The sequence below is a fragment of the Homarus americanus genome, unplaced genomic scaffold (assembly GCF_018991925.1).
Source record: "Homarus americanus isolate GMGI-L3 unplaced genomic scaffold, GMGI_Hamer_2.0 scaffold57980, whole genome shotgun sequence".
Taxonomy (NCBI): domain Eukaryota; kingdom Metazoa; phylum Arthropoda; class Malacostraca; order Decapoda; family Nephropidae; genus Homarus; species Homarus americanus.
In genome coordinates this window covers 15,305,993-15,327,896 of record NW_024716703.1, presented here as the reverse complement: position 1 = coordinate 15,327,896, position 21,904 = coordinate 15,305,993, and the positions used below count along the sequence as shown (strand labels likewise).

At 39.3% G+C, this 21,904-nt stretch overlaps 1 protein-coding gene across 1 annotated transcript in view; it reads left to right on the top strand.

Annotated features, from left to right (window-relative positions):
- LOC121858309 (mediator of RNA polymerase II transcription subunit 12-like protein) overlaps window positions 1-21,904 on the top strand; it is a gene marked incomplete at its 3' end in the record, with an annotated part of 265,779 nt that overhangs the window by 20,107 nt on the left and 223,768 nt on the right. Inside the window, 1 exon segment of the mRNA XM_042354642.1 lies at window positions 15,737-15,899. Within this exon segment, the coding sequence (XP_042210576.1) occupies window positions 15,737-15,899 (163 nt within the window).

Here is a 21,904-nt window from a genome sequence, read left to right as displayed (position 1 = left end):
TGAGATATTTCTGGGTAACGAGACGACTCTCTCGGAACTCTGAAAGATATCCCTCATCCCCGGAATTTTCCGGGTAATAGAAAATTTTTCTCGGAATTTTCAGAAAATGCACCTAATTTTCATCTCTCAACCCCCCCCCATCCCCGGAATTTTCCGGGTATTGGGAAAATTTTCTCGGAATTTTCCGGAAAATGTGCCCCTCGGAAAATCGTTCTCAAAGCCAGAATATTTTGGAAAATTCCGGCTTTGGGAACTATTTTCTGAGAAAATTCCAATTCTGGCTATCGGAGAGTTCCGGGTTTCAGGAATTCCTGTTCACGGAGATATTAATGTATAATGATGAGGACTCCATTCTTTTATAAAAAAATAAATAAAAATAAATGTTGATACCGGAGTCGATGCTAATTACAGTGGTCCCTCGGTTAACGAGCACAATCCGTTCCAGCAGGTTGCTCGTCAACCGAAAAACTCGTTATCCGATACCATTGTTTTAATGGGTTTTTGGGTAATTGATTCTAGCTCACCGAAAATTGCCTAAATTCAACAAAAAAGGTAGAAAAGTACTTACTTTGAGGTGTGTATGTAGAAGACTCCTGGATGATGATGATGATGATGGGAATTAGAATGGGGGTGGAGGAGAAGGGAGAAGAGAAGGCATTGGGGTGGAAGAGAAGTCACCCCATGGCACCATTTCACCCATAAAATTTTAGTTCTCTTGGTGTAATTCAAGATTATTTTCTTTAAATCAACACTGCACTGCATTATATATATTGTCAATATGTAAAATAAATTTCAAAATGACCAATAATTTGCTTGGAAACACAGAAAAAAGCATTTAGTTGAAGAGAGTCTCAAGCAAGATGTTACCTCCACTGAAAACAGAGAGAGACTAACGCCTCTCTGGTGTGTTAACAGGCTGGACGGCACGCCAGAAACTAGTTTCTTTACCTTCAATTATGTTCAATAAATGTTAAAATGACTAAAAAAGTTAATATCAAACTTTTAAAATTATTGAATAGTATAAACTTCTTGATATTTACTAAAATAGTAAGGAATTTAAGCCCTAAAACCGATTACTGTATTGGCGGACTAATACTACAGCTGGTGGACCGCCAAATACAAGCGAAAACATATTGAAGTCGGCTCATAAAAAACTCGTTAATCGAGGGATTGCTTGTTAACCGAAGTTAAGAATCTTATGGAAGGTAAATCGTTAACCGAGGCGCTCGTTAACCGAGAGATCACTGTACGTAAGTCCTCGCTAAACATCGCCCCGCTTAACGTTGTTTCGGTACTACTTTGCTGAACTTTAGAGACCAAAAATTCGTTTAACGTCCCGGTGATCCGATACTACGTTGCTTTGCATCATCACGGACTACTTTCTACGGTGCATCACCCCCTCTCGGCTCGGCACGCTGCCCTCACTTGCGGAACGTCACAGCATCCTCAAGCGACTCCAAGCCAGTCTCTGTTATGACATCACATCAATCGTGTGTGCTCAAGTGTTTTTGCTCTAAAACTGTACTCTAACCATTCAAAATGGCTTCCAAGCACCCAACAAGTGCCACTAATGCTAGTGTACTGAAGAGGCAACTTAAGACCATTACCCTTGCTATGAAAATGGATGTATTAACCCGATTTGATAAAGGGGAGCGTGCTGTGGACATAGCAGCTGTGCTTGGTCTAATCCCCACAACGGTGAGTACTATCCAGACCCACGCTAACAAGATTAAGGTTAGTGCTGATAGAGAAGGTGGAAAAGATGCTGGCTATGTGGATGGAGGACCAGAATCAACGCAATGCCCCTGTGAGCCTTATGGTTATCCAGCATAAAGACAGATCCTTGTTTGATGACTTAAAGGCAGAAGAGGGAGAAGGATTGAAGGAAGAGACCTTTACGGCTAGCCGAGGATGGTTTCAACGATTTGAGAGTCGTTATAACTTCCACAATATTAAGATGACTGGTGAAGTTGCCAGTTCAGATACAGTTGCTGCCGAGACATTCCTGCCAGAATTCAAACGGATTATCCAGCAAGGAGGCTACTCACCTTAGCAAGTCTTCAATGTGGATGAGACTGGTCTCTTTTGGAAGAGGATGCCTGAGAGGACCTATATCTCCAAGGAGGAGAAAAGGGCGCCAGGGTTTAAAGCAGCTAAAGACCGCTTGACGCTGCTGCTTGGCGCGAACGCTGCCGGTGACTTAAGCTGAAGCCTATGCTGATTTCTCGCGCTGCCAACCCACGGGCCCTGAAAGGTTACTCTAAGGATCACCTTCCTGTCATTTACAAGGCAAAAAAAAAGGCATGGATAACCAGTGTCATATTTAGCCAGTGGTTAAACGTGTACACCGTCCCTGCACTGAAGGAATACAGTACTGTGCCAAGGAAAACCTTAACTTCAAAATTCTTCTGATCCTTGACAATGTTCCAGCTCATCCTCCCAATCTCGACGACTTGCATGACAGTGTAAAAGTTGTATTCCTGCCTCCCAACATGACAGCACTGATGCAGCCTATAGACCAAGGCGTCATCGCCGCATTCAAGGAGTATTATTTACACTGTACCATGGCCCAGCTGCTCAAGGCTACAGACGGAGAAAATAAACCAACGATCCGAGAATATTGGCGCAGCTTCAACATTCTTCATGCAATTGGCAACATTGGCAAGGCAAGGGAAGAGGTTTCAGAAAGTTGCCTGAATGGTGTGTGGCGTAAACTGTGTCATGAGTGCGTCAACAGTTTTACGGGATTCACTGACTTAGTCCCAGCTGTGAATAGGGATATCCTCAGCTTGGCTAGACAGGCAGACTTTGATGAGCTGGAATCAGAGGATATTGAAGACGTCCTGGCATCCCATACAGAAGAGCTCACCAACAAAGATCTGCAACAATTAACAGAACACAGTCCCGTTGAAGACGACGACGAAGAAGAAGAACCTCAACAAACGCTAACTTCAAAGAGGTTGGCAGAATCGTTGAACATGTTCCAGCAAGCAGTGCAAATGCTTCTAGATGATGACCCAAACAGAATGTAGGTCAAAGGTTCAGCACAGCATTAATGACAGTCTTGGTTGCTACACCGAGATCTATAAGGAGAAGATGAGTAGCACCAAGCAGTCAACACTGGATTTATTTTTTCGTCACGGAACGGCAGAAGGAGCTTCTTCACAACAGCCGGCAGCCGAGGAGGAGCAAACAACAACGGAGGAGGAGCAAACATCACCGGAGGAGGAGCAAGCAGCGGCGGAGGAACCCGAGTCAGAGCAGGAGGAGGAGGAGGAGGAGGCGGTCGCAGAGTCTTGGTGACTCACCACCCTCCTCCTTCTCTCCACTACCCACCACACACTTGCTCTACCACCTCCGCCCATCGGTGAGTACCAATACAAACTTAGTACTGTAGTTCTATATACAATTCTCTATAGAAATGGCAATGATTTTCTGTACAGTGGTCCCTCGATTAACGAACACAATTCGTTCGAGGGGGTCTTTCTTTATCCGAATCCATTGTTTCAATGGGATATTGGGTAATTGGTTCCAGCTCACCGAAAAGTACATACAAAGTAAAAAAAAAAATGCAGTAAAGTACACTTACTTTGAGGTGTGAAAGTAGAAGGTTCCTGGTTGATGATGATGATGGGAATTAGAAGTGGGGTTGGAGGAGAAGGGAGAAGAGAAGAAGTGGGGTTGGAGTAGAAATCACCTTTCAGGGGGAGGGAGGGATGGAGCCAGCCAGCCAGCAAGGGGAGGGGGGGTGGGTTGAGGTGATATGTTTGACAGTTTGAGCCGAAGGTCTCTGTGTGTTTATTTAACAGTCCTACTACGCTTATCCCATTTTAAAATGCCAGTGAAATGACCTAGGAGAATATAATTAACATTGCTGGGATTCTTGTAAGACACTGGTTAATTTGAACAGCAACATGCTCTAATTTGCACTAGACATAACAATTTTAGTATCGTAATGAAATTAGTACATGTACACTCCAGCTTTGCACTAAGGTCGTTTATTTCTTTTAGTACTGTGTGTGCATGTAAATGGATGAAAATAAATGAAGAAATTTATGTAAATCTACCCAAAAATACAGTTGAAAACTTTATACTGTACTGTATTATAAAATGTACTACACAGTATTGTACACTAATGTACTACATTTTTATATCTTGAGCAAAATATATGACGTTTATATTCAATTTATTGGCTGTCTTGCCAGGATTCCAGCAATGCAAATTATAATCTCCTAACTTTAGTCTGAGATATTATATATAATAAACACCTTGAAGAATAAAGTTATCACCAATCATTTGTCTGGGAATACAAGGAGGGAGGTAGCCAGCGAGCGTGGGGGGGGAGGTGAGGTGAGGTGACAGTGTGGTGTTTGTTTATTTATTTGAGATAAGATGTGACAGTTGGCACTGAAGGCCTACGTGTTTATTTATCATTATTTAAGAGTGACTAAGCTCTTCTCATAATTTGCCACCCAAATGACCTGGGTGAATATAACTTACATTGCTGGGATTCTTGTAAGATAGTGATTTATTTGAATACCTGTATAAACAATCTATATTTGCAATAGACATAACAATTTAAGTACCGTAATCATTTAGTACATGTACAGTACAGGTTTGCTTCACAGTAAAATCTTTTGAACAACGAAAGAAAGCGAAAGTCATTGTTTTCGTCGTGATTTTATCCCACTTTCCACTGTAATACGTACTTCATTTCAGCAAAAATATTACATTTCCATATTTATTTCTGAGAATATATTCATTCAGTCACAGTTAAGGTAAAATATACTTATGATGTAATATTTTAATGAAAATACCCGGTATTTAGAAACACGGTATAGTAGTTTTCTTTTGTTTCAAATTTAATTAACAAAGATTGATGTTTCAAATGTAATGAACAAAAATTTATGTACAGTATCTATAAATAAACTTTAAAAAATGAATACTTTATGTTTTACATCGTCCTGTGCATACCATACCATGCATTTGGCTACTTTGGGCTTGCTATGATGACGCAAGAGATCTGCCCTGGCAACTGTACCGACACTCACAGCTGGTGGTGCAATGGTGCGTCGTTTCCATTGTTTACTGGTAGTTACTGGTAAATATTTTTCAACCTAACGAAACTATTACCCGTTTAGAGGTCGACCCCCAATTTTTTGCCTAATAATTTGGTTTTAAAAACTCGAACTACACACAGGTATATACGGTATGTTAAGGGCCGACTGTATTATGTTAAAACAAACACTCATAAATCAACACAGCTAAAATTAAGGGACGTGAAATGGTCTGTTTACTAGCGATCAGCTGATGGGAAGATGGGGGGGGGGGAGGTGAGGTGATATGTCTGATAGTTGATGCCAAGGTCTAGTGCTTATTTATTTATCTGTCCTGAAGAATGACTTTAAGTTTTTCTCTTATAAAATGTCACCGAACTGAGATGGGAGAATATAATTAACAGTGTTGGAATTCTTATAAAATAAGTGATTAGTTTGAATATGTACTGTAAATGCTATAGTTTGCATTAGACATACAAATTTTAGTTCTAATTAATTTTATTACAAGAGCTAAAAAAATTTTCACTTGCGCAAAATATATGACGTTTATATTCAAATTATTCACTGTCTTGCAATGATTCCAGCAATGCAAATTATATTCTCCTATTAGTCTGTGATATTATATAAGATAAAAACTGTAAGCCTACAACCACCAAACCCTGGCTGGGAGAGGGGGGGAGGAAGGGGAGGTGACATGTTTGACTGTTGGGCCGAAGGTCTAGTGAAGTATTTATTTGTTTATTTATGTCCTTAAGATTGAGTTTTTTATTTTTTTTTTATAAAATGTCACTGAAGTGACCGGGGAGAATATAATTTACATTGCTGGAATTCTTATAAGATAGTGATTAATTTTAATATAATCTTGCTATAGTTTGCACTAGACAAAAATTTTAGTCATCATTTAGTACATTATTTTGAGAATATGTACAGTACAGCTTTGCCGCTAGGACAGTGTAGCGTGCCCAGAGAAACATTAGGCGCGAATTTTAAAATATGATGCACCAGATTGACTCGAGCAAAATAGGAAAGATTTGCTTTAAATTAAAACATTGTCCTTAATTGTGGGTGTTGCTTTAAATCAATAATCTTAAATTGAATCACTTTATATCGACATTTTGCTCTGTATATATGTTACAGTCAAAGTGTGAAACCAGCCATTTTGCATAATGACTAGAATTTTTAGTAATTTTGTGAAATGGTTGTTTCACTTGGTCATTTCTTGAAATGCCTAAAATCTTCAGCCATTATGTGAAATGGCTGAAATTCTACCTTAGTCATTTTATGAAATGGTTAAATTGACTTTCTTATGATGTAGGTTTGTTTGATATCATATGCAGCATGGAATGAATTCACGGAATTAAACATCACGATAAAACTGGAAGCTTTTATTTAAATGAATGTGCAGATAACATTGCTCAACAACTCTTAAGTTAAGAAAGCTCAACTTCAAATTAAAAATCTACAATAATCACATAAAGTTAGAAGGACCACTTTACACTCATTTGTTTGCACATGTGAGACTGTTATGACAACGGCTATTACAATTTTGTTTAGCCTTGCAACAGTTGCATCTATTTGTACCACACTTTTTCTTGCCAGTACCACAGTCACATCTTAGCAGGTTCATATACATTCAGGAGCCAGTGCATGCCCAGTACTTGCCAACAGTGCGTAACGGAGACAGGCCGACCACCCAAGTAGCTAACGAGCCGATCAGTGGTGAAGAGGATAAAAGTAAAAAATCCTGACCACCCAGTGGCTGTAGACTTTAAAGACTGCCAAAGGGAGACCTGTTCACCTTGCTTGACATCACACTGAGTAGAAGTCGTTGAGGGCAGAGATGAAATTGATTACGTGCATGCTTGGTCTCAAGTATCCCACTTTTAACTGCTATAGTGTAGAGGTCATTTTTATCCGGATCAATGATGACACGAATGATGTTACATAGGCCCATCCTTCCCCTATCGACCATGGGAATTGGAAGTGGAAAAGGTAGGAGCAAGAGTAGGGGGATGGAACAAGAACAACAACGGAGATTGACTGACGTTTGCACATCCTGCCTATCTTAAGCCTCCCATACACGCTCAGTTGGCATGTCAAAGAGTTTGTCAAACCAAAGGTTTGACAAACTATTTGATTGTGTGTGGGGCTAATTTGGCTTGATCAAATGGCATGAACTGTGGCTTGAAGGAATCAGGCAGTGTTTGTTTTCAGACTTGATGAAACTGGTTTGTTCATGCTTGTTTGAACGTGTGTGGCCTTTTGTCAAATTTTTCGTCAGTTGTACCCCCGACTGTCGCTGCGTGAGGACTCGGCAAGAGCTTCCAACGATGGCCCATTCTCCAGATGACAGGCAAATTTGGACAGAATTCCTTGAAATATACTGTACCTGTATAGGCAGTATCCATGCCTATGGAAAGTGAAAAGTGCAGAATACAGTGATAGAAATAAGAGAGGAGCTGCATATGGCATTTTCGTTGAAGAACTTACAAAAAGGTATGCAACAGCTACACGAGATGCTGTCGCCAAGAAAACAAACTCACTGCCTACTGCATTTAGAAGGGAATGCAAGAAGGTTATGGCATCAGCAAGGTCTGGTGCCGGCTCCGAAGATATATACGTTCCTTCTTTATGGTACTGTGATCTGCTGATCTTTATCAAGAACCAAGAAATGCCCAGACCTTCAGTGACAAATGTTGATGAGGTAAGTAAAAACCTATGTATATTATGCATGTATATAATGTTATTAATGTACATGAAATAACAGGCCACTATAATATTGCTATCATTATGACATAAGTACTGTGATTCTCAGGAGGAAATTTTATGTTACCGATTTATTTCCTCAGAATAACTTTGGTTATAGACTCATAAAATGTAACACTGGCAGATATTTATAGAGGTAACACAAACATTATCCATAGTATTCATATATTAAATCAATCATACAGTTTCGGAAAGTTACTAAATTCAGTACAACATAAGGTACAGTATTAGAACTCAGTTCAAGAAACACTTGCAGGTAATGAATTATACAATAAAATAACCAAAAAGCTGTTCTTTCTCATAATAAATTAAACATGCTAACCAACCTTTGTCCATTCAGTGATGATTTGTCTTTTTTGTCTCAAGAACAGTATACTAAAGATTATCTCTTTGTTATCTAATGTACTGGTATGTAGGCTGCTTTATACAGTGATCCCTCGGTTAACGAGCGCCTCGGTTAACGAAATTTCGGTTAACAAATTACCTTCCATAAGATTCTTCACTTCAGTTAACAAGCAAACCCTCGATTAACGAATTCCTTACGAGCTCCCCTCAACATGTTTTCGCCTGCTCACTAGCTGTAGTATTAGTCCGCCAATATAGTAATCAGTTCTAGGGCTTAAATTCCTTACCATTTTAGTAAATATCAAGAAGGTTGTACTATTCAAAAATTTTAAAAGTCTTATATTAAAATTTTTAGTCATTTTAACAATTATTTAACATAATTGAAGTACAGGAAACTAGTTTTTAGTGCGCCAAACAGCCATTCAACACACCAAACAGGTGTCAGTCTGTGTCTCTGTTCAGTGGAGGTAACATCTTGCTTCAGACTCTTTTCGACATTAACTATTTTTTCCGTTTTTACAGTGAAATTATTGGTCATTTTGAAATTTATTTTACATATTGATGATATATAGCGCAGTGCAGTGTTGATTTAAAGAAAATATTCTTTATTTACAGCATTTACACTTAAAATATCACGTGTTGGAATTGTTTTTAATCCAGCATGGGTCCCAAGAAATCTAGAAAGGCGATTTCAATCCAGGTGAAACAGGAAATTATTAAGAAACATGAAGAAGGCATTAGAACAAATGTGCTTAGAAAAGAATATGGCATGTCGACATCAACTGTGTCGACAATTCTTTCACAGAAAGACAACTTCAAGGAAGTGAAAGTGAGAGACAAATCTACCAGAGTGTTTAAAGGTAGATCCCTAATAGCAGAAACGGAGAGGTTATTTCTCATTTGGATTAGGGAAAAACAAATGAAAGGTGATTCAGTTTTGACCGAATTTATTTGTGAAGAGCCAGGGAGATTTACGAACATTTAAAGGCAGATCAACCTGGTTCTTCAGGCACAGAGTTCGAAGAGTTTAGGGCCAGCAAGGGGTGGTTTGAAAAATCCAAGAAAAAGAGTGACATTCTCAGTGTTGTTAGGCATGGTGAGCCTGCCAGTGCTGATAAGGAAGGAGCAGCAAAATTTTTAGTGGACTTATAAAGAACTGGTGGATGAAGAAAATTATCTTCCACAGCAAGTGTTCAATGTGGACGAAACTAGGCTATTCTGGAAGAAAATGCCCAAAAGGACATTCATCACCAGAGATGAGGCCTCTTTACCTAGGCATAAACCCATGAAAGACCGTCTCACTCTATTGCTTGGTGCCAATGCTTCAGGGGATTTCCAACTGAAGCCTATGCTTGTCTACCACTCTGAGAACCCCAGGGTGTTCAAGCAACAAAAGGTGGTAAGAGGACGGCTTGGAGTTTATTGGAAGTCCAACCGTAAGGCATGGGTGACAAGACAGCTCTTTAATGAATGGGCTGTTGAGTTGTTTTGCCCTTTTGTGAAGAGCTACCTAACCACCAATAAACTTCCTTGAAAGGCTCCTTCTGGATAATGCCCCTGGTCATGACCCTCAATTTGCCAGCACTGTAGAGTCTCAATTTGACTGAAAGTGTTGTTTTTGCCTCCCAACACTACATCAATCATACAGCCAATGGACCAGAATGTGATCAGCAACTTTCAGAAGCTGTACATGAAGAAAATGTTCAGGAGAAGTCATCAGGCAACTTCCACTGATCCTGAACTAACACTGGCACAGTTCTGGAAGACACAATTCAACATCCTGGAGGCTGTAAAATTGATTGTGTCCTCATGGCGAGAAGTCTCCACTAGATCCCTCAATTCTGCATGGAAAGCACTGTGGCCATCAGCAGTCCATGATTTTGAGGGATTTGAGGAAGAAGCAGAGTTGGACCAGGAGATTGTGTCCATTGGTCAGTTGTTGGGCCTCGAAGTGGAGGAGGATGATGTGGAAGAGCTTGTGATGTCTCGTGAGCAGGAACTTACTCCTGAAGACTTGCAGCAACTGGATGAGATGTTAAGAGGCTGACAGTGGTGATGAGGAAAGGGAAAGTGATGACCATATGTCTACTTCAGATTTGAAAGATGTTGTTCCCTACTGGAAGAAGTTCAGGAATCTGGCAGCAACTCACCCTATTGTGGAAAAAGCAGAACTTGCTTTGTGTAATGTTGAGGGCACAGTGGTCTCCTTCAAACATCAGTTAATGATGTTGAGGAGAGATGATGCTCCACAATGAAAAATTTACAGTTTTTCACTAAAAGGCAGCTGGAAAAAAATGCTACCCCTCAGCCTTCCACTTCAAGAAGGAGAGAGGATGTTCCTGCTGGAGGATCTGTCAGTCCAGAGGTTCCTGACATTCTCATGGAAGGTGACTCACCTTCCAAGAAGCAGTAAAATGCTTCTCCTCCACCTCCACTTCCTTCTCTTCTCCCTTCTCCTCCTGCACCTCCCACTTCAAATTCACATCATCATCATCATCCAGGAGCCTTCTACATACACACCTCAAAGTAAGTGTACTTTACTACCTTTTTTGTTGACTGTATGCAATTTTCGGTGAGCTGGAACCAATTACCCAAAAACCCATTGAAACAATGGTTTCGGTTAACGAGCAACCTTCTGGAACTAATTGTGCTCGTTAACCGAGGGACCACTGTACTGTAGTCTTTGCACCAAAGCTAGTTATTGGTTATCATTTGCTCTTGCCTTGATACTGCACCAGTAGTGTTAAAATATTGCATATATTGTTCTCTTGTCTGCTTCGCTTGCTCACAAGATCTCCTACTACAATGACCTCTCTGTAGATTAATGAAGAGGTTTACTGCTAGACTTCCTTGTGGATCTTCACTGTTCACATGATGATATTCAGCTGAAACATACTGATCTCCTCTCCTCTTACGCAAGAAATTATGAAGGACGCAGTATGCCACTATGACGCGAGTGACGTTTTCCAACTTAAGGTTAATAGGAGCATTGAATACAGTAGAACGTCGATATAACACGAGATGCGAGATACGTTCCAAGAGAGGTCGCTTTAAACTGAATTCGCACTAAATCGAAGTGTTATTTTAATGGAATAATTTAGTTTGGTACTTGAGAGAAACACAAAATACTAAAAAGACTGAGAGTCTACCCAGATGCACCTCAGCCCATCTCCCAGAATAAACAAAACATTGTTTTTGTAGTATTATGTTAAAACAAACACTCATAAATCAACACAGCTAAAATAAGGGATGCAAAATGGTCTGTTTACTGGTTTGGAAGATGGGCGGGAGGGAGGGAGGTGAGGTGATATGTTTGACAGTTGATGCCAAGGTCTAGTGCTTATTTATTTATCTGACCTTAACCCTTTAGGTGCGTAATTAAATTTCGCGCCGGTTCCTGAAAAGTGTCAATTATCCTGCCAAAAATGAATTTCATATAATCACATTTTCTATATGTTTTTCCTAGAGAACTTTTAGTATATTTTCCAAATCTGGAACAAAAATTCACATATGTGTGCAAATTTTAGAGAAAAAATGACATTTATACCCAAAAATGCAGGAAATTGGTATAAATCAATGTCTGGTATATGGCAAATAAATTTAATCAATTTGGTTACTAAACAGCAAATTTAGATATGTATTACATATTCAGATAATATCAAACAAAATAGTACAAAAATAAGCTATATTGCATTCAGGAAATACTCCTATACCTCAATACATAATATGTCCGCATGTCGTCTCATTTGGGGAAGTTTTTTCAAGGCCGTGGGATATCCCCGCTTGTCGCATTTAATTAATATAATATTTTGGGCGGGTTTACCCGCATGCCGCATCCAAAGGGTTAAGAGTGATTTTAAGTTTTTCTCTTATAAAATGTCACTGAACTGAGATCGGAGAATATAATTAACATTACTGGAATTCTTATAAGATAGTGATTAATTTGAATATAAGCATGCTAAATCTTGCATTAGACATAAAATTTTTAGTTATAATTAAGAATTTTACTACAAAGAGCAAAAATTTTTATCTCGTGCAAAATACATGACGTTTATATTCAAATTATTCGTTGTCTTGCAAGAATTCTAGGAATACATATAATATTCTCCTAACTTTAGTTAGGAGAATATTATAAGATAAAAGATAAAAACTTATACATATAAGATAAAAGATATAAGATAAAAACTTTAAGCCTAAAACACCAAACTCTGGCTGGGAAGATGGGAAGTGACAGTGACATGTTTGACAGTTGGCACCGAAGGTCTAGTGACGTATTTATTTGTTTATTTATGTCCTTTAGCTTGAGTTTATGTTTTTTTTTGCTTATAAAATGTCGCAGAAGTGACTGGGGAGAATATAATTTACATTGCTGGAATTCTTGTAAGACAGTGATTAATTTGAATATAATCATGCTATAGTTTGCACTAGACAAAAATTTTAGTAATCATTTAGTACATTATTTTGAGTACATGTACAGTACAGCTTTGCCTATAGGACAGTGTAGCGTGCCCAGAGAAACATTAGGCGCAAAATTTTAAAATGTGATGCACCAAATTGACTCGCACAAAATAGGAAAGATTCGCTTTAAATTAAAACATTGTTCTTAATTGTGAGTGTCGCTTTAAATCAATAATCTTAACTTGAATTACTTTATATCGACGTTCTACTGTATACGAAATCGAGTGGCCATGTTTCCGAAAACATTCTCTACAGAGCGCCATGCTCGTGATAATCTGTAATTAAATATTTTACGCTCATGTGTCAGTTCCCTTTGAGCGTATGGTTTCATGAAATCTTCACGAAGTGCGAAGACTTCATCACCCATAAAAACAAACGGAAGCACATCAGGATGGTTAGTAGGTGCTTTCGCATTTTTCCACAGAGTTCTCCATAGAATTTGGTGTTCTTCAATACTCCACCATCAGATATTCGCCCATTAACACCAAAGTAAATAATATTGAACTCATACTCTGCATTAGCGATAGCCATAAGTACAAGACTATGACCACCTTTATAGTTAAAGTACAGTAGTATGAGCAAGCTCCACTTGGTGGTGCAATGGAGACATGCTTTCCATTCACATTTCCTAGGCAATTGGGGAAGTTCCAGGCATTGTTGAATTTCTTCCCATTCACGCTCACAGTTAGGGAACTAAAAAGGAAATGTTTTATTAAAAAAAATCATCACAAATACTCAAACTGTCCACACACAATATACATACCATACATGAGAGAGAGAGAGAGATGGATTTCTTTCTTTTTTTAATTTATCATTAAAATTTATTTTTAGGACCCTGAAGCATCTCTTCTCATGGAACCAGAGACACCTGACTCCAGTGAAATTCGGCCATCATCAGCATTGAGCGAGACATCAGGATTCACGGGTCAATTATCAACAACAACAAAAATCAGGAAATCTGGTTCATCTCACGAGAGCAACGGGGTACTGTCTTTGAATGGAGATATACTTGCAGCATCTACACCAGAGGATGAATGGGACATCACTGACAAAGTTGTTGCGACTAAATTGTGTAATTTGCCAGAAAACATGCAAATACACACAGAGAAATTAATTAATGATGCTCTTTATGAAGCTCGAAGAGGTTTACTTAATGACAATAGTAAAATCTGTTCCAATGAATATGCACTGCCCTCTTCTGCCTCATGTCTCCAGCCTAGCTATTCCAGTCAGAAGCATGTCCTGAGCCCATAGCCTATTTTCCTACTCAGGACAGTTCAATTTAAGCCATACATCAATAATACTTTGTATTTAGTACTTCATTCACATTAGCCTATTTTGAGTAATAAAGCAAACTAATTTCCTTTTTGTACAAAAAACGTAGTTTTGATAATATTCATTTGTATTTTATGTTTGCATTATATGGCATTATTTACCCAACTTAAGGAGTGTCATTTTCAGATTTTAACAGCTTTATTTTTATGTACTGTATTACCAATACAATAAAAGACTATGTTCCTACACATTACACATTTCTATTACCTTCATGTAGTCCTTTTGCAGTGCTTGCCAAATTGCAAATTTCATATCTTCGTAACTTCTCCCTGTGGCAAGAAACCTCAACGTTGCAGAAAGTCGTTCATTGGGAAATATTGCCTTCTGCATGTGAGTTCTTGTTTCTAAATCCTGGGAGTAATAATGTTAAGAAGGTTTAGATATGTCTCTTCATCCATTCTCAAATACAAGTAGTTGAACCAGTCTCCTTTTTCAAGCCTCAGTTCATTCAGTAGTTGTGTATGAGAAAATGTTTCCCTTTTCCTTAGCCAATCCTTGGATCACTTCTTGCGATGAAATTTTTTCATATCCAGTACTACAATAGCATCTACAGTAGTCAGTGCTAAACAAATCCAACTCTCTGTTACTCAGTGGAGCCGACATCACGGAGGTCTTTCTTCAGTGACAGCCGAGATGAACTTAGCAATTTCTTCAAACAGACTTAACACATGTGTGGCACAAACCAGTTTGTCAAACTAGTTTGATCAAACTGGTCTGACAGTTTGAACTTAGTGTGTATGGGGTGCATAAGGCCGGTTCAGAGGGTCAAACATGTATAAGCGTGGTTGCGTATTCTGGATATGCATGCCTTGAGATTGTACTGTACAGTCAACCCTCGCTTTACGCGGTCCCACATTCCGCGTTTCCACGTTTACGCGGTACCCTGTCGAAACAGGAATGCTCACATTCCGCGGTGCGTGTACCCCTTTACGTGGAGAATGGCTGGCGAACCGCGCCATTTTTGGAGTCAAACCTCCCGCCATCTCTCCTGCCCTCTCCCGCCATCCGCCATGTTGTGTAAGCGACGCGAGCATGGTGCGCACAAGGTCGCCCAGTCATCAAAACATTACCGAGTTCTTCACCCGCCACCCACCACAGCCGGCCCAAGTCAGTGATAGTGATAATTATAGTGAGGATATGGACTTATATGGACTTTGAGGGGTTTGACAAAGAGGCCCTGCAAGCCTCTGTGGTGGATAGTGATACAATTGGTACAAGTGATACAGGTGAGGGCCAATAATCTGCCCTCTGCCTCGGAACCAACCGCCCATCCCCGTGTGCCCAGCCATCTTTTCTACTTATGCAAGTGTTAAAAACCTAATATTATTGATATTTCTCTTAATTATTAATTGTGTGTGCATACCATCATAAAGTTAAGATAATATTTTTACTACAACATAGTTGTGTGTCGTCAAAAAGTGGAGTTTGGGGGTCGGCCCGGTCTCTATTTCAATTAATCCCATATGTTATGTTGTTCACTTTATGCGTTTCTCACTTTCCGTGGTACCCTGTGGGTTGTATTAACCGCATAAAGTGAGGGTTGACTGTATTTATATTTTATTTTTGTTATCCTGCTCTTTTGTATTTTGTTGGTTCTATCTGTATTCTAATTTATATGGAATTGATCATTTGAATAATGACAAGATCCAAACTAGAATTAAACCACGCTCATTCACTTTATGTTAGGCATATGTATTTTTGCAGTAATATGTTGAAAAAATTAATACTATATTATGGAATTTCATTATGCAGCACTATCTTAATTCCTTTAACAGGTTCCTATATTCAGCAAACGGGAAGACATGTTCCTGACACTTTGTGAATACTCTGTCCCCATGCTGAGGGCTACATGGTTTATAAAGATGACATCTGCATATCATGAGTCAAAGGTGGCTGAGTCCAAGATAAAGAAGCGTCAACAACCTGACATTGCACAAGGTATGAATAAGTGTATGCAAGGAGGTCATACATGTTTTACAGGGTATTTAAGGTGGTTAGAGGTGTTCATTTTGGTGGATCTCTTCCTGCTTGAGACATCTGATGCTAGCGTCCCAGCAGGGAGTTTAGTTATGGGCCTTATGATGTATGCAATTATATTCGTGGCTATTTCAATAATGTATCCCCTGTGAATATTCAGGAATTTGTGGACTACAGGGACTCCTCATTATATTTATGGGTTCTCATCCTAAAAGTCCATACATAGAACAGTTATATGAATAACTCAGCAATTTTTCTCTTTTAAATCATTGCAATAAGAGGGGGTTAGGTTCCAAGCTGGTCAAGTTAGGTTACATTTGTTGGTTAATCTGAAATAAAAAGACAGAAACAAGTACTAATCATATAAATATTGTACAACAATAAATACATTTCATACAAATCATATTAAATATGTACTATACAGTAATAAATAAAAGTTGCCGGTATACAGTGAGAGCTTACGTGAGAGACCATCAGCCAGCACTAAACCACTCAAATAAGTCACTGAGTGTGAACAACTGTAGTAGGACCTGCTGCCATATGGCATCACGAAAATTATGACCAAGTCCCAGGTTGCTGATCTGACTTCTGCCTCATTTACACACAATTGCAGGGTCTCAATTGTTTCTCTTACTATTGACAACACAACATACATATATTGTTTCTCACTTTTGATTTTTTTTTCCATTTTTGTATTTCTTTATGGTTCTTTATTATTAGTAGTATTATTAGCATTATTATCATTACAGTGGTCCCTCGGTTAATAAACGCTCCGGTTAACGAAATTTCGGTTAACGAATTACCTTCCACAAGAATCTTCAATTGGGTTAACGAAAAAAATTTGATTAACGAAATCCTTACGAAAATCACGTTTTGTTTTGAACATCAGCTGATAAGCTGAGGAGGTACTCAGCCAATTCAGTAATCTCTTCTATGTTTACATTCGTTTCCAATGGAGTAAATATCAAGAAAATTGTGCTCTTTAATGTTTGTGCATTTTTTTATACAGTACAGTATTAAAATTATTGGCCATTCTAAAATTTAGCCATCCAAGCTCTGTCTACATAAAGTTTTTCAACTATTATTTTTGACTCGATATAAGTAACTTTATTCATTTATTGAAACTCATTTACATGCACACACTGTCCTAAGGACAAAGCTGAACTGTACATGTAATCAGAACAATGTACAATATGTTTACTAAAATTTTTGTCTCGTGCAAACTATGGCATGTTTACATTCAAGTTAATCACTATCTTATAAGAATTCCAGCAATGTAAATTATATTCTCCCCGATCACTTCTATGAAATTTTATGAGCAAAAAACAAAAATTCAATCTAAAGGAAATAAATAAACAAATAAATACTTCACTAGACCTTTGGCGCTAACTGTCAAACATGTCACTGTCACCCCTCCCTCCCTCCCAACCCCCCCCAACCCCTCCACCCCCAACCCCCTAACCCCCTCCTCCCAGCAAAGGTTTCGTGTTATACAATAGGCTTTAAGTTTGTATCTTATATAATATCACAGACAAAGTTGGGAGATTATAATTTGCATTGCTGGAATCCTTGCAAGACACTGAATAATTTGATTATAAACGTCATATATTTTGCACAAGAGATAAAAATTTTTGCTCTCTGTAATAAAATTCTTAAATTAGAACTAAAATTTGTATGTCTAATGCAAATTATAGCTTGTTTATATTAGATGGCGGCCATTTTTCAAGATGGCTGCCAAATTGACCTTTGAAAGATTATTTTTTTCTTCTAGAAATTGATGTAGTTGGTCAATCTAAATGATCTTAGTGTCGATATGTATGTTTTCAAGCATGCTCAGATGATTTTTTCTATTTCTGATACTCTCAGATATATATTTGTCTTATTTATGACTGGTTTTATGCACTGGTTTTATGTTTTTTCCAACTAGGTGAGGGTAGCATGCAGAGGGTCTCTGCATGTGAGGGAGTGATTGTCGGGCACTACCAGGGCACACTGGTGACATCACTGCTGTGCAACCCAGCATGGGGTTCAGTGTCAGCTAAGAAAAAGCATGTCATACTGCAACAGCTTAGTGTCCCAAATGCTGCTTAACCAACCCCAAATCAGTTAAGCAGCCGCACCTGAATTGACAGGATATGCCAGCGTGGGAGAGCCGAGCCAAGGATAACGGGGTTTTAGTCATCTAGATGGTGTACAGATCGCACGAGACTAATGACACTGGACGAACGATCGGACTAGGTGTAGGGCAAAAGGCATGAACCTAGTTGTATCCCATACAAGAAAGTGGTCATCAGGGTGGTCAAAGGATAAACCCTCGGCCCTGAAGATCAAAAATAGTCATGGACACAAAATCTACCAACAAATCATTCCTCACTGACTGGCCAAAGTGTTGTCTTTGTCAACAGGATAAGAAGGAAGATCTTAAGTCTCCACATGCAAATCCTGCCAAAAAAGGAGATGACGGTTACAAGAGCTTGGCAAGGAATATTCCTCTGTTTCATTCAATCAATGCACTGCCAATCAAGCTTGACCCTGCAAGACTTGTTGAAGATGATGGGATAGAGGAGACCTTGAGGAGAAACAAGGCACAGTATCATGAGAGTTGCAGACTTCTGTTCAACAACACAAAGTTAAATAGAGCTCAGAAAAGGCAAACCTCTGCAGTTGCTACAGAGGAGAGCGGCAGTAGCAAGATACCACGAATGTTCAGAAACCCCAAAGCAACAGACTGCTTTCTATGTGAGGAAGAAGCTTCGGGAGATGACATAAGACATGCAATGACAATGAAACTTAATAAAAGATTGAATGATTGTGCGAAGACACTTAGCGATGGAAAACTCCTTGCCAAACTAAGTGCAGGAGATGTTGTGGCACAAGAACTGAAGTATCACCCTCGCTGCCTGGCAGACCTGTACAACCGAGAAAGAACACACCGAAATGCTCATGAGCAAGAAGAAGCACAAGAGCTTCATCTGAACAAGGACGCATACCCAACTGCTTTCTCTGAACTGGTCACTTACATCACTCAGATGAAAGCTTCTAGTGAAGGTACTGAACCACCCATTTTCAGACTTGCTGACCTGGTCACACTCTACAGACAGAGACTTGAGCAGCTAGGTGTTGGATCGCCCGATGTTCATGCTACTCGACTGAAGGACCAGCTGCTTTTTCACATCCGCCAGCTGCAAGCTCATCACCAAGGAAGAGATATCCTTCTGGCTTCTGAGAAGGATGTTGGCTCAATCCTGGCACAAGCAAGCAAATACGGTGACACGATCCATCTGGCCAAGGCTGCTGGGATGATACGACGGGACATGCTTCAGCACAAGTCACACTTCAGCAGTACATTTCATGAAGGATGCATTGAACAGGCTGTTCCACCATCACTGCTTCAATTTGTATGCATGATCGAACATAGTGCAGATATCAAATCCCAACTCCAGCATGGCGCATCGAAGTCTGACCTTGCTATGTCACAGCTCTTACAGTACAACTGCTTTGCCAACTACAAGGTAGGAACACAAATCCACAGACACTCCAAGGACCATGAGACACCTTTTGCTATCTACGTCGGCATGTCTGTGTTTGCTAAGACAAGAAAGAGGCAGCTCATCGACATGCTGCATGAAAATGGGGTCAGCATTTCATATGACAGAGTTCTACAATTATCTGCCCAGCTAGGAGAAGCAGTTGTATGCCAATACGTGGAAGATGGAGTGGTGTGTCCACCAATCTTGAGGAAGCAGTTGTTCACGACTTCAGCAGTGGACAACATTGACCACAACCCCACTGCGACTACGGCCAAAACGTCCTTCCATGGGACCAGTGTGTCCATCTGCCAACATCCAAGCCCTGAGCAGGCTGGTGAGGAGCGAGCCACTCAGACGGAATGCAGATACGATGGTCAAGAAAGTTCCTGAGCTTCCAGAGGCATTCATCAATGTCCGACCAGCTTATATTATGAAGAATCCCAATCCTCCCTTGGTAGCACCTCAGTCATTGCCAGCACCTGAGTCAATCCAGTCACATCTGCAGGAAGAGTGTGCTTGGCTGGAAGAGGTCTTGCTCACTGAGGATGTGGCTGATGAAGTCTGCATCATGTGGGCAGCTCACCATGCAGCACAGAAGAGGAGTCAGTGAATTTGAAATGAGTGAGCATTACGTCTCTGCTTCCCCTGCTTCAAGATCAGGCACACACTGTGGCAATCATCAAGTAGGTTGTAGGTAGTAGACAGCTACCAAACAGGGAGTTACTACCGCCTGGGAAGATACTGGTAGACCCTGCTGCCATATGGTATCACCAAAATTGTGACCAAGTCCCAGGTTGCTGATCTGACTTTCTGCTTCATTTACACACAATTGCAGGGTCTCAATTGTTTCTCTTACCATTGACAACACAACATAATTATATTGTTTCTCACTTTTGATCTTTTTTTCATTTTTGTAATTCATTATTATTATTATACAGTATTATTATTATTATTATTATTATTATTATTATATTATTATTATTATTATTATTATTATTATTATTATTACTAGCAGAATCGCCGCCCTCCGGGCGGCTCATCCGCTAGGGCACGGTAGGACGCCACCCTCCGGGAGGCTCCACATTGTCTCACTGTTCAGTCCCCCAAACTTCTTCTTCCATCAATAGTTCATTAACGGTGTATGTAAGTTTCACCATGTTTTTCACTACAACGGTACAGCAAAGTATACTTTTTTAGCATTAAACACCATCCATCATCACTGCATATAACACCACCCATCATCACTACATATAACATCATCCATCATCACTACATATAACACCATCCATCATCACTACAAATAACACTATCCATCATCACTACATATAACACCATCCATCATCACTACATATAACAACATCCATCATCACTACATACAGTATATCATCATCCATCATCACTACATATAACACCACCCATCATCACTACATATAACACCACCCATCATCACTACATATAACACCATCCATCATCACTACATATAACACCATCCATCATCACTACATATAACACCATCCATCATCACTACATACAGTATAACACCACCCATCATCACTACATATAACACCATCCATCATCACTACATATAACACCACCCATCATCACTACATATAACATCATCCATCATCACTACATATAACACCATCCATCATCACTACATATAACACCATCCATCATCACTACATATAACACCACATCATCAACACATCATCCATCATCACTACATATACACCATCCATCATCACTACATATATGAACCATCCATCATCACTACATATAACACCATCCATCATCATTACATATAACACCATCCATCATCACTACATAAAACACCATCCATCATCACATACAGTATAACACCACCCATCATCACTACATATAACACCATCCATCATCACTGCAGTATAACATCATCCATCATCACTACATATAACACCATCCATCATCACTACATATAACACCATCCATCATCACTACGTATAACACCATCCATCATCACTATATATAACATCATCCTTCATCACTACATACAACATCATCCATCATCACTACATACATTATAACACCATCCATCATCACTACATATAACACCATCCATCATCACTACATATAACACCATCCATCATCACTACATATAACATCAATCACTACATACCCATCATCACTACATATAACACCATCCATCATCACTACATATAACACCATCCATCATCACTACATATAACACCCATCATCATACATATCACCATCCATACAGTATACACCACCCATCACCACATATACACCACCCATCATCACTACATATAACACCACCCATCATCACTACATATAACACCACCCATCATCACTACATATAACACCACCATCATCACTACATATAACACCACATCATCATTATATAACACCATCCATCATCACTACATATATCATCACATT